The sequence below is a fragment of the Moschus berezovskii genome, chromosome 6, assembly GCF_049115385.1.
Source record: "Moschus berezovskii isolate FMDL1 chromosome 6, NW_MosBer_1.0, whole genome shotgun sequence".
NCBI lineage: Eukaryota > Metazoa > Chordata > Mammalia > Artiodactyla > Moschidae > Moschus > Moschus berezovskii.
In genome coordinates this window covers 84,516,931-84,541,064 of record NC_142465.1, presented here as the reverse complement: position 1 = coordinate 84,541,064, position 24,134 = coordinate 84,516,931, and the positions used below count along the sequence as shown (strand labels likewise).

The following is a 24,134-nucleotide window of genomic DNA, read 5'->3' as shown; positions in this document are numbered from 1 at the left end:
ATGCAGTGTCCACATTTCATCATGACCCTTAGAAATGATAGTCACGGCCTCAAATCTAACTACAACCTCAATCTGATGAAAACCAAGGCTCTAGGAATCTGTTCCAAGGCCTTACCTCTCCCTTGCTGTTGACTTTTAGAAACTATGCCTCTAAAAGGAAGGGTCTCAAAGGAATCCTTTCACAGATGGTATTGCTAAAGGGAATGTAATACAAAAATCGTTTTGTTGATGTTGTGGTGGTGGCTATTGTTTTTGACAGTACAAATATGGCAGCAAGAAAGTGTTCAAATACTGCCCAAGAAAGTACTCTCAAAATTCACTAAGCCACCCTCCCTGATATCTCCAAGTCAATATTTCCCAAAACATGCTACCAGAGCACTGATCCCACAAGAAAGCCCTAAAAAAGACTCCAAATTCAAATAAATTTAAGAAATGCCACTTACGACATATACCCCATTTAGAAATTCAAAATGCTCCTTATAACATGGTAAAGGGGTTTATAAAGTCCCTCAGTAGAGAAAAATAAGTTTAACTTCTCTAAACCAAGTGTTTCTGAAATGCAGAATCTTTACTTAGAGTAACCTTCCTTAATGTATGATGATAGAACGTATTTTGAGAAATGCTAGTAAAAGTTGCTCAAGCAGAATGAAGTTAAAAAGAAAAGTTTCCATATTAGGAGTTTCTGTGTGTGTGTGTGTGTGTGTGTGCTTTGCGACCCCAAAAATATAGCCTGCCAGGCTCCTCTGGTCATGGGATTTCCCAGGCAAGAATACTGGAGTGGGTTACCATTTCCTTCTCCAGGGGATCTTCCTGACCCCGGGATCAAGCTTGCATCTCCTTCATTGTAGGCAGATTCTGTACCAACTGTAACCTGTCCCCCAGATCATCACACCAAATTTCTGCCAAACAGAAATCTTCCCTACATCACTTCTAGAGCCTTCATACTACAGGTGTAACACATTTTCTGTTATTTATCTTTTGTAGATGTAGAATACTTGATTGTCATTTTCCATGTTAAAAAAAAAAATCACTACACATCTAATATCGAGTCACTCATTAGCATAGCCTTGGCTTCTGCCAGGATAAATCCTGAGAATAGGAAGGTTTCTTGGCAGTGGAGGAGTACGTCTGTGTTTAGAAGGATGATTCTCTCAGAGGTGGGGTAATGGACTGAAAGTGGAGAAAACAGCTCTTCAAGGTAAAAATAGAGTTTTCCTTTATTTTTATTTTCCATAATCAGCATATTGTTTGGAACCAATGAATGATCAATAAATTAAAAACTGAATAACTTATCATTCCTTCTGGTCTTTTCCTCTCTAAACACATCATCCTTCACCTACAAATTTATTCTGAAAAAAGTGTTAGTTGCTCAGTCATGTCTGACTGTTTGCCACCCCATGGACTGTAGCCCATGCCAGGCTACTCTGTCAATGGAATTCTCCAGGCAAGAATATTGGAGAGGGTTGTCATTTCTTACTCCAGGGGATCTTCCCGACTCAGGGATCAAACCCAGGTCTCCTGCACTACAGGCAGATTCTTTACTGTCTGATTTTCTTCTATTTTTATTGTCCATACTCAGCATATTGTTTGGAACCAATGAATGATCAATAAATTCAATACTGAATACTTCAACTTATCATTTCTTCTTTTCTAAACATACCATCCTGCACCTACAAAATTATTCTGCTTGTCTCTGAATACCTTGTCAGCTTTTAAGACCAGTTTCCATTTCCAACACACAGCTATATATAGGTAGCTGCTAACTGCAACTAGCCATGCTGCTCAGACCCTTGGCCTCTGCCATGAGACACACAAAGTGCTTGAGCATCAAGGCTACCACAGGATACCTCCTCTAATTAATTTTCTTCCTCAAGGTATTCTTGATAACTTTTCCATCCTCAGCAATGAGTCTCTTGGTATAACACTATCACGGATTATTCATTCATTCAACCAACATATTACTGCCTTCTTTTATAATCCCTTTGGGCAATGTGCTGAATTTAGCAGTCAATCACATCCATCTTCTCTGTATTTTCCAGGCACTATTCTAGGCTCTCTGGCATATATCAGTTAGCAAAACCAACCAAACAAACAAAACAAAACTCTTGCCTTTCCAGAGAGGAAAAAAGTAAGAATCTGGTGAGGTACATCTGAAACAGAGGGTGAGTGGACAAGAAGGGGGATGCAATTCTAAACATGGTGGACAGAGTATGCCCTATTGAGAGGGTGGCAATTAAGCAAAGACTTCAAAAGATGAAGTCAGCTGCAGTATTCATTTCATAGGAAGACATGAGTTCAAGACACAAGAAAAACAATGGGGTGGGACAAGAATCTTTAGGCCACTGTACCGACCATTATGACTTTTACTTTGAGAAAAATAAGGAGGCACTGAACGATTTTAAGTACAAAAAGGGCATGATCTAATTTACATTTTAATGAATCATGGTGGTCACTGTATTGAGCGTAGCATTGACCACTGGCACTAGGGTGGATGCAGGCCAACTAGTTAGGTTATGGCAGAAATCTAGATGAGAGAATGGCTTGGACCAGGGTGATGGCAGTGAGAAATGGTCAGATTCCGGATATACTTTGAAACAAGAGTTGACCAGATTTATTGATGTGTTGAATGTGATATTAGAGAACGAGAAAGGGAGGCAACAAGAAAACCCCAAGAATTTTGGCTTTGGCAACTAGTAGAACGTACAGAGGTGGAAAATTCTCAGGGAAACAATGAAGGAGTAAGTTCAGGAGTTAAATTTCAGAATGTTGGTTTGAAATACCATGTGAAAATGCATTTATACAGCAATTTCCTCACTAAACAACCCCACATACTATATATATTATTTAACTTATTACATTTTATGTGAGAAAAAATTTTGAAGACCCTATTGTCAACATTTTAATGTATAATAATGTAAATATAGAAATGTAGAAGCTCATATGACAAACTTGCTTTCCTTCTAATACTCTATGCTGCCTCCTTAGGCAAAGCATATGCAAAAGTAAGGCATTTTAGTTTTATTTATTTTTTTAATGGGGTGAGTGATTCTCCCCAGGTTGTATTTATCACATTTGCCATCCCTTTATTGGAGAAGGCAATGGCACCCCACTCCAGTACTCTTGCCTGGAAAATCCCATGGATGGAGGAGCCTGGTAGACTGCAATCCATGGGGTCACTAAGAGTTGAACACAACTGAGCGACTTCACTTTCACTTTTCCCTTTCATGCATTAGAAAATGAAATGGCAATCCACTTTAGTGTTCTTGCCTGGAGAAGCCCAGGGACAGGGGAGCCTGGTGGGCTTCCGTCTGTGGGGTCGCACAGAGTTGGACACGACTGAATTGACTTAGCAGCAGCAGCAGCCATCCCTTTATAAGCTCCTTGTGCATAGAACTTGGAGTAAACCACCTACAGAATCTGGCTATCAGTCACTTCAGCCTCCGTACTGTCTTCTAATACAAAAAGCTATTCTCAATGGGTTTTCTGTTTAGAGGAACTTATTTTAGCTGCTTTTATCTCAGGTCATCCTAATGATATATTTCATGCTTTTCTTCAAACAGTATAGAAAGGGTGGGCTCCTTTAAATAGAAATGTCATGTTCTCAATGGAAATAATAAGGACAGAATGACTCCAGGAGTTACAAAAACATCTTTTGACCTTTTTAAGTCTTTAAAACAATCAGAAGCATTGCAAGGCTAGGTGGTAATGAATTGCTTTTATGGCAGTATGAATCATTAAGTTAAAAGAAATAAGTAGAATGTGTTAAAAATTAAGGTTATCACTCAAAAGGTGACAATTATTCTGAGTAAAAGCAAATAATAATATAGACTATAAAATCATGCTGAGAATCATAAAGCATACAATCAGTTACTGATGTCTGAAATTCCTTTTTCCCATTACACAACTATCTAATTTTTCCATTAATAATTTCAGTGAGGTTTCCAACTAAGGTATAAACATCAGAGGGGTAAGTCATTTTCTTATTAAAGAGTGTGACTTGTGAAAATGTAACTGCCCTGTGAAGGTAAAGAATAAAACAAATTATTTAATGATATGAAAAAACACCTGTCAGCCCAGACCAAAAGTCAAGCAGAGCATTACAACCAAACTGTGTCTTATATGAGAAAGATGTGCATAAGGTTCAGATACATCACAAGAAGAAATGTGAGGTATTAGTAATGGACAGCAAAGCATGCCATTGAAAGACTCTGCACTGGGATCTCTGATTTTCAGGTAGCCACTGAATAAAATGTTACATTTCCAGTGGCTATTTTGTTTCAACACCCAGGACTGAGTGGAATGGAGAAATCTAGCAATGACACTAACAGGTTTTAAAAACAACTTGGCCACCTCATGAGACCAGTTGACTCACTGGAAAAGACTCTGATGCTGGGAGTGATTGGGGGTGGAAGGAGACGGGGACGACAGAGAATGAGATGGCTGGATGGCATCACCGACTCGATGGACATGAGTTTGAGTGAACTCTGGGAGTTGCTGATGGACAGGGAGACCTGGCATGCTGTGATTCATGGGGTCGCAAAGAGTCAGACACGACTGAGCAGCTGAACTGAACTGAAAAGAAAATGATTCTTTTCTTGTATGTTGTCTATTCTGGTAAACTTTCAAATATTTTTAAAATCTATAATATTTCTATAATTTGGAGGTTCAGATGATGACTCCAATGTTCATTTGTAAATAACTTAGTGATATTTGTCACTATTTTCTTTCCCTTGATTAACATTCATTTTTTAAACTAAATAGTTTTATGTTAGGATTCTGCCTTTCTATTATATTTGAATATATCTACTTCTAAATTCAAAAATATGCTTAATCATTAAAAATCTTCAAATATGTTACTACTATTAGATCTCAGGCCAAGAATTTAACCCCTGTTACCTAGGATGGGGGGGGAAAGGGAGGTGGGAGGGCAAGATCAATCTGCGGTAATATTATAAATATTTTTGATGATCTAAAGCATAATTGTAAGTTGAAATATGTACACCCGGGGCAGATTCATGTCAGTGTATGGCAAAACCAATACTATAATGTAAAGTAATTAGCCTCCAATTAAAATAAAAAAAAAAAAGCAATCAACTGAGTTACATTTTGTTCAAGTATGGTTATTCCTACAAAGTGGGAAAAAAAGCCCTGACTGTGCTCCTGACTTTGAACTGTGACCATTTCTAGATGATGGTAATGGTGATGATGATGACAAGGAATTAAAAAACAGCTGCCAGATACTCAGTGTTCCCACATTCCGGCCACTGTGCTGTGTGTCCAGCAGGGCTTGCCCTGGTTCAACCTCACAATGACTTGACACTATGGTATAAGAACAGGGCTAAACAAGGTGAACTCACAGTGGGAAGGGGCAAAGCTCAGCCTGACTCAGGTCAGCACTAATCACTCTACTCTTCAGGCTTCTCTCATCCCAGCCCTGGAACTCTGGGTCTGGAACTTGGGGCATTACTCCTCCACATCTGGGCTGCCTCTGACCTGGAAGAGACTGGCTCCCACTTGAAGGTGGTCATTATGAATTTAACTTAGACTACCAGATGAAGTGAAGTGAAAAGAAGAGAAGTGAAAAGCAAAGGAGAAAAAGAAAGATATTCCCATTTGAATTCAGAGTTCCAAAGAACAGCAAGGAGAGATAAGAAAGCCTTCCTCAGCCATCAATGCAAAGAAATAGAGGAAAACAACAGAATGGGAAAGACTAGAGATCTCTTCAAGAAAATTAGAGATACCAAGGAAACATTTCATGCAAAGATGGGCTTGATAAAGGACAGAAATGGTGTGGACCTAACAGAAGCAGAAGATATTAAGAAGAGGTGGCAAGAATAAACAGAAAAACTGACAAAAAAGATCTTCATGACCAAGATAATCACGATAGTGTGATCACTCACCTAGTGCCAGACATCCTGGAATGTGAAGTCAAGTGGGCCTTAGAAAGCACCACTACGAACAAAGCTAGTGGAGGTGATAGAATTCCAGTTGAGCTATTTCAAATCCTGAAAGATGATGCTATGAAAGTGCTGCACACAATATGACTGGAAACTTGGAAAACTCAACAGAGGCCACAGGACTGGAAAAGGTCAGTTTTCATTCCAATCCCAAAGAAAGGCAATGCCAAAGAATGCTCAATCTACCACACAATTGCACTCATCTCACACGCTAGTAAAGTCATGCTCAAAATTCTCCAAGCCAGGCTTCAGCAATATTTGAACCGTGAACTTCCAGATGTTCAAGCAGGTTTTAGAAAAGGCAGAGGCACCAGAGATCAAATTGCCAACATCCGCTGGATCATGGAAAAAGCAAGAGTTCCAGAAAAACATCTATTTCTGCTTTATTGACTATGTCAAAGCCTTTGACTGTGTGGATCACTATAAACTGTGGAAAATTCTGAAAGAGATGTACATACCAGACCACCTGACCTGCCTCTTGAGAAACCTATATCCGGGTCAGGAAGCAACAGTTAGAACTAGATATAGAAAAACAGACTGGTTCTAAATAGGAAAAGGAGTATGTCAAGGCTGTTATTGTCACTCTGCTTATTTAACTTATATGCAGAGTACTCATGACAAACGCTGGGTTGGAAGAAGCACAAGCTGGAATCAAGATTGCCGGGAGAAATACCAATAACCTCAGATATGCAGATGATACCACCCTTATGGCAGAAAGTGAAGAGGAATTAAAAAGCCTCTTGATAAAAGTGAAAGAGGAGAGTAAAAAAGTTGGCTTAAAGCTCAACATTCAGAAAACTAAGATCATGGCATCTGGTCCCATTACTTCATGGGAAATAGGTGGGGAAACAGTGGAAACAGTGTCAGACTTTATTTTTTTGGGCTCCAAAATCACTGCAGATGGTGATTGCAGCCATGAAAATAAAAGATGCTTACTCCTTTGAAGGAAAGTTGTGACCAACCTAGACAGCATGTTAAAAAGCAGAGATATTAGTTTGCCAACAAAGGTCCATCTAGTCAAGACTATGGTTCTTCCAGTGGTCATATATGGATGTGAGAGTTGGACTGTGAAGAAAGCTGAGAGCCAAAGAATTGATGCTTTTGAACTGTGGTGTTGGAGAAGACTCTTGCAAGTCCCTTGGACTGCATGGAGATCCAACCAGTCCATCCTAAAGGAGACCAGTCCTGGGTGTTCATTGGAATGACTGATACTGAGGCTAAAACTCCAATACTTTGGCCACCTCATGTGAAGAGTTGACTCATTGGAAAAGACCCTGTTGCTGGGAGGGATTTGGGGCAGGAGGAGAAGGGGACAACAGAGGATGAGATGGCTGGATGGCTTCACTGACTCGATTCTCATGAGTTTGGGTGAACTCCGGGAGTCGGTGATGGACAGGGTGGCCTGGCGTGCTGTGATTCATGGGGTCACAGAGAGTTGGATACGACTGAGTGACTAAACTGAACTGAACCAGATGAAATTATAATGACTGAACATAAGCCACAATTTGTATCATATATGGCAAAGCAGTGATGTAAAAGCATGTGTGAAGAGGCAGCAATGGATCTTTGAATGTGTTTCATTTTTAAATAAGGTGCAAATTCAACTTTTCTAGTTTTCAACATCACATCTGAGGAAGCAGTAAGATCCTCATTTTCCAACTTTCATCAGTAAAGTGATAGAAGCTGAAATTTGAGTTTTAGAGCATGGCCAAAATTGACTACAGGTACTGACTTGAACACCTTTTGCTAGGTGAGGTGAGGGACAGGGAAGCCTGGTGTGCTGCAGTCCATGGGGTCGCAAAGAGTCAGACAGGACTGGGTGACTGAACGACTGACTTGGAAAACTGTGACCCAAGTAGTAGGATGTTATCGCTACAGGTGAAAAGTGGCAAGTGGAGAAGTCAACTGAGGGCAGTAAGAAGAGGCTGGATCAACCTCTAAATCTGGATGGCCAAATTTAAGACAGAGAGACCTCTCAGACAATGGCTCTCCTGAAGTACTGGTGGTCACACACAGATGGACCATGGCAAGACACTACAGGGCCTCTTCTCTCAGTGCCTGCATGGGTCCCAGAGCAGGACAAACCAGATGGGTTGTAAATGGGTGGAAAGATTGGACCTGTAATACTATGAGGAGGATTCTCATAAATTGAGAACAGAAAAAGGATGGAGAATGGGAAGTTTTCAGAGAATAGGAACTGAAAAGAGAAATGTAGGCCAGAAGGAAAGGAAAATACCCATCAACATTGGCACAGAGCCATTCACCATTAACTGCAATCTTCATTCCTCAAGTTCAATTTTATTTTACCATTTGGTATATTAAAACATGATGCTTATTTTACCAGGGTTCATAATGGCTATTCTGGAATTTAAAAGAGCTATTCTGCAGTGATCTATGTGACACAATAATACCTTAACGTACTGTTTGGCTAAGCTAAATGAAAAGTAACTTCCAGAAATCTAAAAGCATGTTTTAGTTCAACCATGTAAATCTGTGGTAGTACACCAGGGGTCAGCTAATTTATGCAACAGTGGTGGAGTAGAATAGTTGTGACAGACTATATGACAAAGCCTCAAATATTTATACCTAGTTCTTCACCAAAAAGAGAGAAAGTTTACCATCTCCTCTTGCTCTGCCATACTGTATTATATTTATTCTCATAAGTTACTCCTGTTCCAAGTACTTTGGGGAATAAGGCAAGAATGTCAATGAGAAAATAATCACTTTCCAATCTTCCCTCCTTGTGGACATGTGTGTGTGTGGGGGTTTAATAAAAGAGAGATCTTCTGTTTGTCCATCTGTTTGCTCTTTCACTGAGTATATTGATGGGGGCTATGGTAACACTAGCATCAGTTCAGTTCAGTCACTCAGTCATGTCCAACTCTTTGTAGCCCCATGGACTGCAGCATGCCAGGCCTCCCTGTCCATCACCAACTCCCAGAGTTTACTCAAACTTATGTCCATTTAGTCGGTGTTGCCAACAACCATCTTATCCTCTTTCATCTCCTTCTCCTTCTGCCTTCAATCTTTGCCAGCATCAGGGTCTTTTCCAATGAGTCAGCTGTTCACATCCGTTGGCCAAAGTATTGGAGTTTCAGCTTCAGCATCAGTCCTTTCAATGAATATTCAGGACTGATTTCCTTTAGGATGGACTGGTTGGACCTCCTAGCTGTCCAAGGGACTCTCAAGGGTCATCTCCAACACCACAGTTCAAAAGCATCAATTCTTCAGTGCTCAGCTTTCTTTAGAGTCCAACTCTCACATCCATACATGACTACTGGAAAAACCATAGCTTTGACTAGACAGACCTTTGTTGGCAAAGAAATGTCTCTGGTTTTTGATATGCTGTCTAGGTTGATCATAACTTTTCTTCCAACGGGCAAGAATCTCTTAATTTCATGGCTGTAGTTATTATCTGCAGTGATTTTGGGGCCCCAAAATAAAGTCTGTCAGTGTTTCCATTGTTTCCCCATCTATTTGCCACGAAGTGATGGGTTCAGATGCCATGATCTTAGTTTTCTGAATGTTGAGTTTCAAGCCAGCATTTTCACTCTCCTCTTTCACTTTCATCAAGAAGCTTTTTAGTTCCTCTTCACTTTCTGCCATAAGGGTGGTGTCATCTGCATATCTGAGGTTATTGATAATTCTCCTGACAATCTTGATTCCAGCTTGTGCTTCATCCAGCCCAGCATTTCTCATGATGTACTCTGCATATAAGTTAAATAAGCAGAGTGGCAATATACAGCCTCGACTTACTCCTTTCCCTATTTGGAACCAGTCTGTTGTTCCATGTCTGGTTCTAACTGTTGCTTCTTGACCTGCATACAGATTTCTCAGGAGGCAGGTCAGGTGGTCTGGTAGTCCTGTCTCTTTAAGAATTTTCCAGTTTGCTGTGATCCACACAGCAAAAGGCTTTGGAATAGTCAATAAAGCAGAAGTAGATGTTTTTTCTGGAACTCTCTTGCCTTTTCAATGACCCAACAGATGTTGGCAATTGGATCTCTGGTTCCTCTGCCTTTTCTAAACCCAGCTTGAACATCTGGAAGTTCACGGATCATGTACTACTGAAGGCTGGCTTGGAGAATTTTGACCATTACTTTGCTAGCGTGGAGGCTATTCAAGAGCAAGGTTGGAAACAGGCATGAAGGGAGATCCCAGAAATCGCTGCCTTCCAGAGAAGGACCCCCACCCCGCCCCACCTCTCCATTTCCATCAAGTCATCACTGGTGGTCACCTCCACAGGGCAGGCTGCACATTCATTGCCAGGCAAACCTGCGAATCTGACTGGTTTTGCAGGGCCCAGAGATATAGCCAATTATTTGTGCTTGTTTCAAGGGAATGATGAGGAAGACTACAAATGGAAAACCTGGGACAAAGCTGTGACCCCTACTGAAAATGAAAACAAAATGACCAAACAAAACCAATCCTTAAAACCTCACACCTGGGAGGAGACTTCCCTATTTAACGTGTGTTCTCAAAGCACACCTTTTTGCTGAGGTCATTATTAGGAAAGCTGGCTATCATTAACGTCTTTCTTTTTTTCCTCAGGTTTTAACTTTTACAAGCATCCTCAATATTATAAAAGATATAAAAACTTAACATCTAAAATTCTTTCTAAAAATGTAATGGAGAATCAATAACATAAATTACTCTTAAATATAATTTAGTGGTGTTTCCTCTGTCGCATTAAAGGATGTAGGAAAGGACAAGCATAAAGAGCAGGAATGATGGTATTAACTACTTTAAACAATCCAAACTTTCCTGATGGATGTCACTATTGCAAGTCAATAGTCTGATGCACAATCTGTAAGAAAAAACCAAGTACATTTTTGGCCTGTACAGACATACACTGTTCTCAGGTGAGAATGGAATAATCAGCCTTCATGTCTTAAGTGCTCTTAATCTCTACTGTACACACCTTCCAATGGAGTGATTATCCTCCTCACAATGAGTGAGAGCACATTATTCCATTTTAAAAGTCACTGTTAAAAAGAATTCAATCCAGTAATGAATTTCTAGATTGTGCTCTACATTACGTACTATGAGCTCAGATGCATTCCTCATGAATAAAGGGTGTAAACAGGAAGAGGAGATGGAAAGGCACGGAATAAGATGAAGCTCATATTTAAACTCTCAGACACAAGTGAGCTCTTTTATGATAAATACTAAATGACTTCCTGAGGTCTTAAATTTCTTATACCATAAAAATGGACAAATTAGAAACAATCTTTAAACCTTTAGATTCTGAGCCCTAGTTCTCTCAGTCAACCCTGGACAAGAGCTTGTCAAAATTCAAACATCTGAGATGAACTAATTTGCAAAGTAGAAATAGAGACATAGATGTTGAGAATAAACTTATGGACACCAAGGGGGGAAAGGGGAGGTGGGATGAACTGGGAGATTGGGATTGGCATATATACACTACCAACACTATGTCTAAAATAGATAACGAACGAGAACGTACTCCATTGTGCGGGGAACTCTACTCGGGGCTCTGCAGTGACCTAAATGGGAAGGAAATCTAAAAACAGAGAGGATATGTGTACATGTATAAATGATTCACTTTGCTGCACAGCAGAAACATAACACTGTAAAGCAATGATACTCCAATAATAAAAAAAATTCTAACATAGGATCTCTGAGTTGCTTTATCTACAGGGACACTCCAGCTGGCTGTGGAAGTGGCCTGGAAGGGCCTACAATTTACAGTGATGTGCAACGTAACTTACTTGAGAGAGAATTTGTTTTTGCTTTCAATAAGTGCAAAAAATGTGCAAGGACAAATATTCAAAGCAGGCCTGCAGAGAGTGGGACTCGGGTTGTGGTTTGGGACTGGGAAATAATGGCTGTTTTATTTCTTAACATGTGGTACTTTGTAGCTTTGCAATGTCAACATGTTTATGTCCCCCTCCTCCAGAGCCCTGGTTGATGACAAGGTAAGATAAAAGAAGTGATGTTGGTAAACTGGAGGAGAAAAAAGAGTGCAAGCATATATCTTGCCCTAAAGTTATGCCCTCCCCCCAAAATTGGTTAATAAATATTAGCAAAAGAAATCTGTGCATGTTTTACACATGCACTGTGGATGCTAAGACTGCCCTTTAACTTCAGCTCTCGCCCCCTGCCTTCCACACACACACACACACACACACACACACACACCCCATCATCTCCTTGAAATAATTTCCTTTGGCTTGACTTTGACCCACTCTGCTAGAGTTGTGTCGGCCTCCCTGCTGCTCTGTAAACTCTCCAGTACTTTCCTGCCTCAGGGCCTTGCCACTTGCTTTCCTACTACTTGAAATAATCCTCCCCAAGCAGTTAAAAGGCCCATTGCTTCACTTCGTTTACGTCTCTGCTCAAGTGTCATAACATCTGTGAGGTCGACCCTGACCTCCTCACAGCCCCTACCGATGGCTGGCACGTAAGGACAAATTTCAAGTGATTAAGTGTAAGCTCCATGTAGGCAAGAACTTCATTCTGTTTGCTGCTGTAATCCTAGCAAAAAGTAGATAATCAATCAACATTATGAGAATTAAAGAGGAAGAAGTAGTTAGACTAAAGAGAATATACTCTCCTCTGAGTATAAGTCAGGGTGGATTTTGTGTGATCGAGAATCAAACAAAGGTGAAAATAAAAGAAATATTTTCCATGATTCCCAGGACTCAATGTCTATACTTGTTTATCCAAGTATTTTCCCCCTAGTAAGGTATCGTATGGACTTATCTCAAAATTTAAAGAAATAGTAGAAGATTATAAAATAATTTCAATACAGTAATATAGTTCACACATCATTTGGAAATATTCTAGGTGGAGAGAGTTGGGTTTATTTTCCTGATATTACTACAAACATTTCATCCACTCTTCCTTTTTAGCACAGAAGAATATCCATAAGCAGTACCTCTATTTTCATAAAATATTGGTTCTATTGCTTATTGTCATGAGTCAAAGCCCTGAGGATCATTTCCTTAGTAACTGATCATCACATAGAACAAATAGGATTATCCCCATTTCAAGAATATACTAACTAGCAGGACAATCTGACTTTTAAGACCTTCCAATGTGTAAGTAGATCAAGAACAGAGAGGCCAGGCCACATAAACACAAGCTAGATGCCAAACCTCTGTCTCCAAGCTCTGAAAGAAGAAAATGTAGAAAGTACAAGTAGCCTCCAAGAATTACCAGAGGCTTTAGTTAATGTTTGCAAAGATTTTTCAAGATAAAAGCCATCACAGAAGAGCTAAATCTTACTATCACCACAGCTGGAATGCTTTGCTAATGTTTTTCCTGATGCAAGAAAGTGACTTTGGAACAAATTCCATGAAAGAAAAGCTAATAGCCTTCAAATGGAGAAGTTTCTACTCATTTATCATGTTATCAAAGACACTCTGGGGACAGCCAAGGCTTGCCTGTGTGTGTAGGGCTCTATTGCCATCATGAAGGTGCATCTTTAACATAACACGACCAAGGTGACAGCCTGTGGGGATGCAACACTCCCTTTAATTAGTTCGGAGGGAGCCAAGAAAAACCCTTCCTGACATACTGGTCCAGCACTCTACTATACTTGCTCCTGCAGATCAATACCAATATAGCAGGCATGTCAAACCACAAGGAGAGGCCAGACTCTAATAAAACAAAACTTATATTGACCCCCTAACACTTCATACTGGTATTGAGTATGGCCTTTTTATAGGCTTTAGATATAGTTCACCTTAAAAAAAAAAAAAAAGGTTCTGCATACCAAAATATAAATAGAGTGGCTAACTTTTTATGGTTTTATTCATTAAGCTAACAATAAAATTTAAATAATAAATTTTGGAGGTGGCAACACTTAGTGTTAGAAACATGGCATTAAACAAAATAGAAAATAATTTCTGTCCTCATGGGGCTTACTATTCTAATTGGAGGAAACACATTATATAAAAATCACAAAATTATATAACATTTTAGAAATTGGAAGTATAGTGAAGAAAAAGTTTAGTGAAAGGGAGATAAGATGTGGAGTAGAGGGTATGTGTTTGCATTTTAAACAGGGTAGTTATGGTAGGCTTTATCACAAAGGCGAAATTTGTGCTCATAAAAAAATACTAACTCAAAATGGATTAATAACCTAAATATCAGAGCTAAAACTTATAAAACTTTTAGAGAAGAACAAGTCAGAAATCTTTATGACCTCAATGTGATAACTGAGTTTTAGATTTAACACCAAAAGTAATGAAATAACAAAAGAAAGCAATCAGACTTCATTAAATTAAAAAAAATTTGTGCATTAAAGGACATTATTAACAATGTGAAATGACAACCTAAAGAATGGGAGAAAATATTTCCACATCATCTATCTGTTGGGAATTTAAAATTCTGAATTCTTATAACTCAACATCAAAAAGACAATCCAATTTAAAGAAAAAAAAAAAAAAAAAGACCAAAGGACTTAATACTTCTCCAAAGAAAGATACACAGATGGCCAATAAGCAAATGAAAAGATTTTCATCACTGATCATTAAGGAAATGCAAATCAAAACTACTGGAGATACTTCATGCCCGCCATGCTTTAAATAAAATAATACAAAATCCAGTATTATTCAGCCACAAAAGGAACAGAATATTGATACATACTATAACTAGCATGAATTTCAAAAGTACTATCCAAAGTGAAAGAAGTCAGACATAAATGGTTACATATTATATTTTTGCAGTTATTGTATAATTTATTTCATATCCAGAATATGCAAATCCATAGAGACAGAAAGCAGATTAGAGGTTACCAGGGGATGGGGTAGGGAGAGTTGGGAGTTATTATTTAATATGCATGGGTGTTTTTAATGAAGTTATGAAAGAGCTCTGAAATAGAGCAGTGAAGTAGTTAACACTGTGAACACACTAAATACCACAATACTGTATACTTTAGAATGGTTAATTATATGTCATGCAACTTTCACCTCAAATAAAAAAACAAAGACTTTTTCATCACACTTTTAGGATCACATAGTATATTTTATATTTCAGTTATGTATTCATTTCAATCTTTAATTTATTTGCAACATTTTAGTATTTTTTTAGCATAGCTTTATTGATACAATTCACATACAATAGAATCCACCCATTTTATATGCATATTCTGGTGAGTTTTGGTAAATGTATGTAGTTCAACAACCACAACAGTCAAATTTTAGAAAGCATTCAACACCCCAAAAAGTTCCTTCAAAAGTTATGGTTAATCCCCAAACAAAAGTTTTTTGTCATTATAATTCTACCTTTTCTAGACATACAAAACTCTGGGAAAGGTAAAATTATAATGACAGACATTTCATATGAATGGAATTAAACAGTATGTGATCTTATATGCCAGGTTCCTTTCACTTAGTATTTGAGGTTCATTTATGTTGATTTATGCATCATGCATTATTTGTTCCTTTAAAATTTTTCAATAACTTACTGCATTAAGTTTATACATTTACACAGTAAAGTCACTAGATTATTTTTATTTTTCAGTTAGTACAAATAAAGCTTCTATGAATACTTACTTGTAAGACTTTTGTATAGACAGAAGTTTCCATCTCCATTTAGTAGATACTGAGTAGAACTGTCTGTTTTTATGTTTAACTTTTTATTAATAACAAACTGCTGAATATTCCCAAAGTGACTGAACAATTTTTCATTTTCATCAGTAATACCTGAGGCCTCCAGTTGCTCCCCATTCTTGGCCAACACTTGGTATTGTGAATTTTTTTAATTATAGTTATTCTAGAGGATGTAGAGTAGTTATCTTTGTGGTTTTAATTTGAATTTACCTAATGACTAATGATGCCAAGCATTTTTTCATGTGCTTATTAACCTTTGTATATCTTTTCTTGTGAGGTATCCATTTGTATCTCTTGAACATTTTAAATGAGCTGTTTTCCTTATTATTGAATTTTCACAACCCTTTAATATCCCAGCAAACATTTTCTCCCACTTTGTAGCTTGCCATTTGATTTAATAAACATTATCATTTGAGGAATAAAGCTTTTAACCCTAATGATGTCTAATTTACCAACTTTTTAAAAATAATTTACACTTTATGTATTATAAAAATGTTTGTTGAACCCAAATTCACAAAGATCTTCTATTTCCTTTTAGAATCTTTGGTTCTCCTTAACTTTTTTGTTTAGGACTATGATTCACTTAAAAATACTTTCTAAATGTATAGTATGAGGTAAGGATTAATTTGTTATTTCAGGATCGTCTATTTAAAAGACTATCCTTTCCGCATTGAATTACCTTAGTAACTGTCAAAAATCAATTAAGCTTGTATGAGTGTACTTACATTTCCACTTTGGAATCTGAATTCTATTCCATTTTCTACTGACTGTTTTTTTCCTGACTTTGGGTCATACTATCCTATTTCTTTACATGTCCAGTAATCTGTTTAAAAACCATATATAGTATGCCATACACTATGCTGTTTTTGCTGTGTGCTCAGTCGCTTAGTAGTGTCCGACTCTGTAAACCCATGGATTATAGCCTGCCAGGCTCCTCTGTCCATGAACTCTATTCTATTCTGCTCTTCTGAAATCTGATGGTTTCCTGTTTTAATATGTGATAAACTTTCCTGGACACAAATTGAAAAATATGTAGACAGCTGAAATTTTTGCTCATTGAGTTTCTTTCTTTCTTTTGCCTGAATCTCTGGGGAAATATCTTTTGTGCCAGCATATCTTTGAGATCAGCCAATGATTTCAACAGAGATCAAACATAAGACAACTCAAGCCAGTGAAATTTCTACCCTCTGCCACCCAACCTGTATATGAGTTAAAAAAATTCATTCAAATTTGCAGCAAATAAGTAAGCCTCCCCAGGCTTTCAATTTTGCTTGTGCTTTCTAGGGCATCCTACGTGCACTAATTGTTTTTGCAGTCATCCATGAATGTGTGGAGCATTGGAGGAGGAAATGGCAACCCACTCCAGTGTTCTTGCCTGGAGAATCCCAGGGACGGGGGAGCCTGGTGGGCTGCCGTCTAAGGGGTCGCACAGAGTCGGACACGACTGAAGTGACTCAGCAGCATGAACGTGTGGAGAGTGAATCATCTCAGCCCTTCTATAGCTCTCTTGCGTCCAAAATCTCCCCCTTCAATTTGTAGCTGCTCTGCAATTTTCCCAACCAAATCAGTCACCTTCAGCCAGTAAACCTGTGGAATTTTAACATCTGCTCTGGGGGCATGGGAACATCTTCAGACAAGAAGCATCTTGCCCAAGGCTGTAGCCATTTATAATAAGTAAATATTTTCGAGTTCTTTTCTATCTTTGATCATTTTTAAATGTTACAGCTAATAATTTTTCCATATTCCAATATTTTCCCAAGTTTCCAATAATAAAACTATTGATAAAGCTTTGTAGTAGTATTTTTTGAACTGAGAATCACCCAACCAACTCAGGCAGGCATTCATTAATGTAAGTAGAGTCTTAACCATATTTTAAGCACTTACAACTATGTTATCAGTATCTCACTTATCATTACATGAAATCAAACAATTGCACCAAAAAATAGTCAACCACTCCAGGAAAAAAAATTTCTCATTTGTGAACATTAAATTTCAGAGCCACTTTCTACATAGTTGGTGGAAACAACAAAATATGTAATTAAGATAGCCTTGGTCTCCTAACCCCATTAAAGTCTTCAAAATATATATTACTTTTCTGGAAAATTTTTAAATATAAAGTTTTTTTTTAGACAGAAGGATAAATTCAATTTAGACCCACATTCTCTTGGGGGAAAAAAATCATTACTGAGTATAGAGTATCTCTCTTCCAATGCAGTGTTCATTTGAATGTTAAGAAAATTACCTTGAAGGCTGCTAAACAATGAAGACTCAGTAAGGCCATCACAACTGCCAGAAGGATGGTAGCTCCATTCCGTACGTCCCATATCGTCTCTACCAGAGGAATACTGCCCACCTGCCAGTCATAGCACAGGGTAACAGGTGCAAGCAGAAGCCACACGTTGAAGGCCAAGAGGTAGGAATAAGTAAGGAATCTACAAAGAGAAGAATAATCACTAAAACACAACTCGAGATCCATGACATTCTGAAAACATTCATTCACCATGTTTCTACTGAATAGCCTTTCTATGCTAAACATGTTATAAAGACAAGGTAAGATGGAAGGCCATTCATTCCTTTAGTCATGAAGTTGACCATTCTGGAATATATCTAACGACTGTTAGTCACTATGGTAGGTGCTGGCCTTTCAATGATGAAGAAGACAGAGCTTCCATGACCTATTTTTTAAAATTATCATATAAATACATACATAACAACTGAGATAAATGGTATAAAAAAATTTTGATGGAAGTATATGACAAAAAATGCTGCTTCGTTGGGTACAATTCCCTGGGGAAGAGACATTTGAATTGTCTCTTTTTAATAATGCCTCAAATCCTGCACTAGATATGCAAATATTAACCATTTAAAATAGAGTGATCCATTTTGAACCATATCAAAATATCTGTGGTAGGGAGCTAAAGTCTCTCACAAATCAAGGGGCTAACCTTCAAGAGGAGGGACATACAGTTGTCCCTGATAATAAGAATAGCTAGGTGGACCTCAGGAAGGAAAATAATGAATGTGGAGATATTATTCCTGTTTCCTGGCTGTGTCTAGGCAGTTAGGTAAAGCAGAAGGCATCCTAACTGACCCCCTTCCTTTCTGCACAGAGGAAATGGAATTTAAGTTTGTTCAGTCTGCTGCTGCTGCTGCTGCTAAGTTGCTTCAGTCATGTCTGACTCTGTGCGACCCCATAGACAGCAGCCCACCAGGTTCTGCTGTCCCTGGGATGCTCCAGTCAAGAACACTGGAGTGGGTTGCCATTTCCTTCTGCATTGCATGAAAGTGAAAAAGGAAAGTGAAGTCACTCAGTCATGTCCGACTCTTTGCTATGCCATGGACTGCAGCCCACCAGGCCTCTCCATCCATGGGATCCTCCAGGCCTATACAAATCATTAAGTAGTGTTCAAGACCCTTGAGAACTGCAGAACTCCAGCATACAGCAAACTCCATCCACATCTCTGCACTAAGGGATGACTGAACCCTAGTATGGCTTCTAGCAGCAGAAGGCCATGGCCCTAGGATGACCCCAGCCCCTCCATTAAAATGCCTGCCTGAGAAAGACAGATCATCATTGCCTGGAGAATTTACTTCTTTTCTGGCCAAATCATTACAAAAGGCCCCCAACCTCCATCTCCTAGAGCATTTACTACAAAGCATTTACGACTGGGAATATGTATCTCCTAGAACTCAGAAGTCATTCTCAAGGACCCAGGGAGTTGTTCCTTTAAAATGTCATCACCAGGAGCATGGGACCTAGTTCCCAGTCTGCTGGAGGACAGAATCCGAACTGTGATAACTGCCAGCCAGTAGACACAGCCCAAATGCATTTAGAGGATTCAGTTCAGTTCAGTCGCTCAGTCGTGTCCGACTCTCCACAACCCCATGAATCATAGCACGCTAGTCCTCCCTGTCCATCACCAACTCTCGGAGTTCACTCAAACTCATGTCCACAGAGTCAGTGATGCCATCCAGCCATCTCATTCTCTGTTGTCCCCTTCTCCTCCCGCCCCCAACCATTCCTAGCATCAGAGTCTTTTCCAGTGAGTCAACTCGTCACATGAGGTGGCCAAAGTATTGGAGTTTCAGCTTTAGCATCAGTCCTTCCAATGAACACCCAGGGTTGATCTCCTTTAGAATGGACTGGTTGGATCTCCTTGCAGTCCAAGGTACTCTCAAGAGTCTTCTCCAACACCACAGTTCAAAAGCATCAATTCTTCGGTGATCAGCTTTCTTCACAGTCCAACTCTCACATCCATACATGACCACGGGAAAAACCATAGCCTTAACTAGACGCACCTTTGTTGGCAAAGTAATGTCTCTGTTTTTTAATATATTATCAAGGTTGGTCATAACTTTCCTTCCAAGGAGTAAGCGTCTTTTAATTTCATGGCTGCAATCAGCATCTGCCGTGATTTTGGAGCCCACAAAAATAAAGTCTGACACTGTTTCCACTGTTTTTCCATCTATTTCCCATGAAGTGATGGGACCAGATGCCATGATCTTTTTTTCTGAATGTTGAGCTTCAAGCCAACCTTTTCACTCTCCTCTTTCACTTTCATCAAGAGGCTTTTGAGTTCCTCTTCACTTTCTGCCATAAGGGTGGTGTCATCAGCATATCTGAGATTATTGATATTTCTCCCAGCAATTTTGATTCCAGCTTGTGCTTCTTCCAGCCCAGCGTTCCTCATGATGTACTCTGCATATAAGTTAAATAAGCAGGGTGACAATAGTTTGTACCTAATTTTCTACCCTTAAATTGCCCCTCCCCTTCCGTCTCTCTGTTGGCAACCATTAGTTTGCTCACTACGTTTGTGAGTCTGTTTCATTGTACTCGTTGTTTTATGTTGTTTATTAGGTTTCACATATAAGTGATGACATTCAGTATTTGTTTTCCTTTGTCTGACATTTCACTAAGCATAGTACCTCCAGGCCCATCTAATCTGTTGTGAATGGCAATTTTGTTCTTTTTTACGACTGAGTAATATTACATTGTAGGTAGATGCATGAGTGTGTGTGTGCTAAGTCATTTCAGTCATGTCCAACTCTTTGCAACCCTATGGACCATAGCTTACCAGGCTCCTCTGTCCTTGGGGTTCTCCAAGCAAGAACACTGGAGTGGGCAGCCGTGCTCTCTTCCAGGGGATCTTCCTGACCCAGAGATAAATCTGAGTCTCTCATGTCTCCTGCATTGGCAGGTGGGTTCTTTACCACTAGTGCCACCTGGGAAGCTCTGTATGATATACCACAGCTTTTTTATTTTTATCTATTCACCTTTTGATGAACACTTAGGTAGCATCCATATTTTGGCTATGGAAATAATATTTCTATGAACATTGGGGTTCATGTATCTTTTCAACTTACTGTTTTTGTTTTTTTTGTGATATATACACAGGAATGGGATTACCCTTTTTAATACACAAGCATTATCTCCAGAAACTCTGAGGCATCCACCTACCTTTTGTGCATATGAATTCAAATCAATGTTGCAAGGAGACTCCTTAAATAGTATTTGAAATTCTGAAACAGCATTGGAAACTTTTTGCAAATTTAGGTATAAAGAAATCACTTGGAATCATGCCAAAAGCTAATTACATTTTAGGAGGCTAGTTGTGCTAGCTATAGTCAGCAACTGATGTATTTCTTTTTAACTCATTGACTATGAATTACATTTCAAGCTAATCATCTTGTTTATTTCTGCTAAAATTTCAGAAATAAAACAATCTGTTGAGTATCTTTGTCCTGCTGGGTTTTCTTTTTTAAAACAGGGACAAAAATAAAATGAATTATTTATTGACTTTCTGCCATGAATTTTACAAACAAGAGGAAATTCACTAGAATATCTGGTCAACAAAATGCAATATACAGCACAAAAACCTGGGAATTCAGTTCAAACAATTTAGTCATGTATTTTCATTGATAAGCCAGGAATGAATGAAGATGTTTCAGGATGAAATCTATGAAAGGGAAGGTGAGGTCAGTGAGGAACTGGCACCAAACAGCACCTAATGAAACTAGTGCTCTTTAAATATAAACCTTCTCTTTTATAAAAAAATAAAGAGTGCTCCACCTGACCTGCCTCTTGAGAAACCTGTATGCAGGTCAGGAAGCAACAGTTAGAACTGGACATGGAACAACAGACTGGTTCCAAATAGGAAAAGGAGTACGTCAAGGCTGTGCATTGTCACTCTGCTTATTTAACTTATATGCAGAGTACTCATGACAAACGCTGGGCTGGAGGAAGAACAAGCTGGAATTAAGATTGGCGGGAGAAATATTAATAACCTCAGATATGCAGACAACACCACCCTTATGGCAGAAAGTGAAGAAGAACTAAAGAGCCTCTTGATGAAAGTGAAAGAGGAGAGTGAAAACGTTGGCTTAAAGCTCAACATTCAGAAAATTAAGATCATGGCATCCGGTCCCAACATTTCATGGCAAATAGATGGGGAAACAGTGGATGACTTTATTTTTCTGGGCTCCAAAATCACTGCAGATGGTGACTGCAGCCATGAAATTAAAAGACGCTTACTCCTTGGAAGGAAAGTTATGACCAACCTAGACAGCATATTGAAAAGCAGAGATATTACTTTGTCAACAAAGGTCCGTCTAGTCAAGGCTATGGTTTTTCCCATGGTCATGTATGGATGTGAGAGTTGGACTATAAAGAAAGTTGAGCACCAAAGAATTGATGCTTTTGAACTGTGGTGTTGGAGAAGACTCTTGAGGATCCCTTGGACTGCAAAGAGATCCAACCAGTCCATCCTAAAGGAGATCAGTCCTGGATGTTCATTGGAGGGACTGATGTTGAAGCTGAAACTTCAATACTTTGGCCACCTGATGTGAAGAGCTGACTCATTTGAAAAGACCCTGATGCTGGGAAAGATTGAGGGCAGGAAGAGAAGGGGACAACAGAGGATGAGATGGTTGCATGGCATCACTGACTCAATGGACATGGGTTTGTGTGGACTCTGGGAGTTGGTGATGGACAGGGAGGCCTGTGGTTCATGGGGTTACAAAGAGTTGGACATGACTGAGCGACTGAACTAAACTGAACTGAAGTAAAAAAAATACAATAGAAACTGTCTTTTGTCTTTGAAAAAACCTTTTGGCAAAGAAATATCATGAGCCTAACATATTTCCCTGTTCTAGTAAGATGCCTGTGATAGGTACATTTGAAAAAATCATATACTGCAAGCAGAAACATACAGCACTTGCTTGTTTTATATAAAATGTTTCTGCTCAAAGGATCCTTTTTCTTTCATTTATGAAATCCGCCATCATTTCATATATACAGGTCATTGGGTCCACTGTATACAGTTAAGGCGCTGGCTAACACTGTCTAAATAGCTGAGGTGTAAACCACGGTACCTCCACAATGGAGTACCACATCTTTCTCTGATTCTGCCTCTGCCCTCCAGATTTCAGTGATCTCCCCAGACTGTCCCTTACTTTCATACTCATAATTCCTCTATTCCACTGATGCTTCAAAAGAGTCTCCACAGTTTCACTGTAGAGAAATGACAGGCCTTTGTAGGCAAAACCTGCTTATTACCATCATTAGCACCTTTTCCTGCTTATAACCTTCTCCAGCATGAGCCAAAGAAAGCCATTTCCTGAACTAAGTTCTCAAAGAATAGGAGACCCTCACACAAATTCAGTAAATGTTGAATAATTACTCTGGGCACTTTTAGAGGTACTGAAGGGTAATCAGAGCTAGCCCCTGTCCTCTACATGGACAGCATCAGTAGTAAGACATGTACACATTACATGGTTGGGAAATAATGAAATACAGACACCAAATTTCAATGGAGTTCTAAGAAATGTAATGAAAAACAGAGGATTAAGGAATACCCTCCTATAATCTATTAAGAACTTAAATATGTGGAAAGATAGCAGACAGAGAATCCAGGCAGGACCACAAATAAAAATGGCTTCAAATTGTAAATGAATATGACTTTCTGAGGACAGTTAAAAATATGGGTAAACTAGAAAGTGTTAGGTGTTCAGTCATGTCCAACTCTTTGGGACCCCATGGGCTGTAGCCCATCAGGCTCCTCTGTCCATGGAATTCTCCAGGCAAGAATACTGAAGTGGGTAGCTATTCAATTCTCCAGGGATCTTCCCAACCCAGGGATTGAAACCAGGTCTCCTGCATTGCAGGCAGATTCTTTACCATCTGAGCCATCAAGGAAGCCCATGAGTAAACCTAGAGTATAGGATTAAAATGAATAATATAAAAATGATAAACTGCCTCTGCTAAAATGAAAAATATTATGAAAAATACTGTTGAGTGTTGGTGGGGATGTGGGAAAACTGGTACTTTGAAACACTACTGTGAATTGGTTAAACCATGTTAGAGAAGTTCAGGCAGTTTCATGAAAGTAAAATAAATGCCTACTTTATGATCCAGCAATTCTACTCCTAAGTTTATTCCAACAGTGATATACATATATTTTAAGCAAAAGACATTTACAACATATTCACAGCAGTACTATCATTATTTTTAAATTTTATTGAAGTATAGTTGATTTACATTTCAGGTGTACATCAAACTGATTTGATGTATATGTATTTACACATACATATATTATGTGTA

The 24,134-nt window shown here is 38.8% G+C and overlaps 1 protein-coding gene across 3 annotated transcripts in view; it reads right to left on the bottom strand.

The window, feature by feature from the left end:
• Positions 1-24,134, bottom strand: part of LOC129536597 (protein O-mannosyl-transferase TMTC1) — a 314,118-nt gene that overhangs the window by 137,735 nt on the left and 152,249 nt on the right. For 2 of the 3 annotated variants that reach the window (XM_055395612.2, XM_088837251.1), the window contains exon 8: positions 17,778-17,967. The exons of the other annotated variant lie outside the window; for it this stretch is intronic. In XM_055395612.2, the coding sequence (XP_055251587.2) occupies positions 17,778-17,967 (190 nt within the window). The remainder of the gene's footprint in view (positions 1-17,777; positions 17,968-24,134) is intronic. 3 annotated transcript variants of the gene reach the window in all.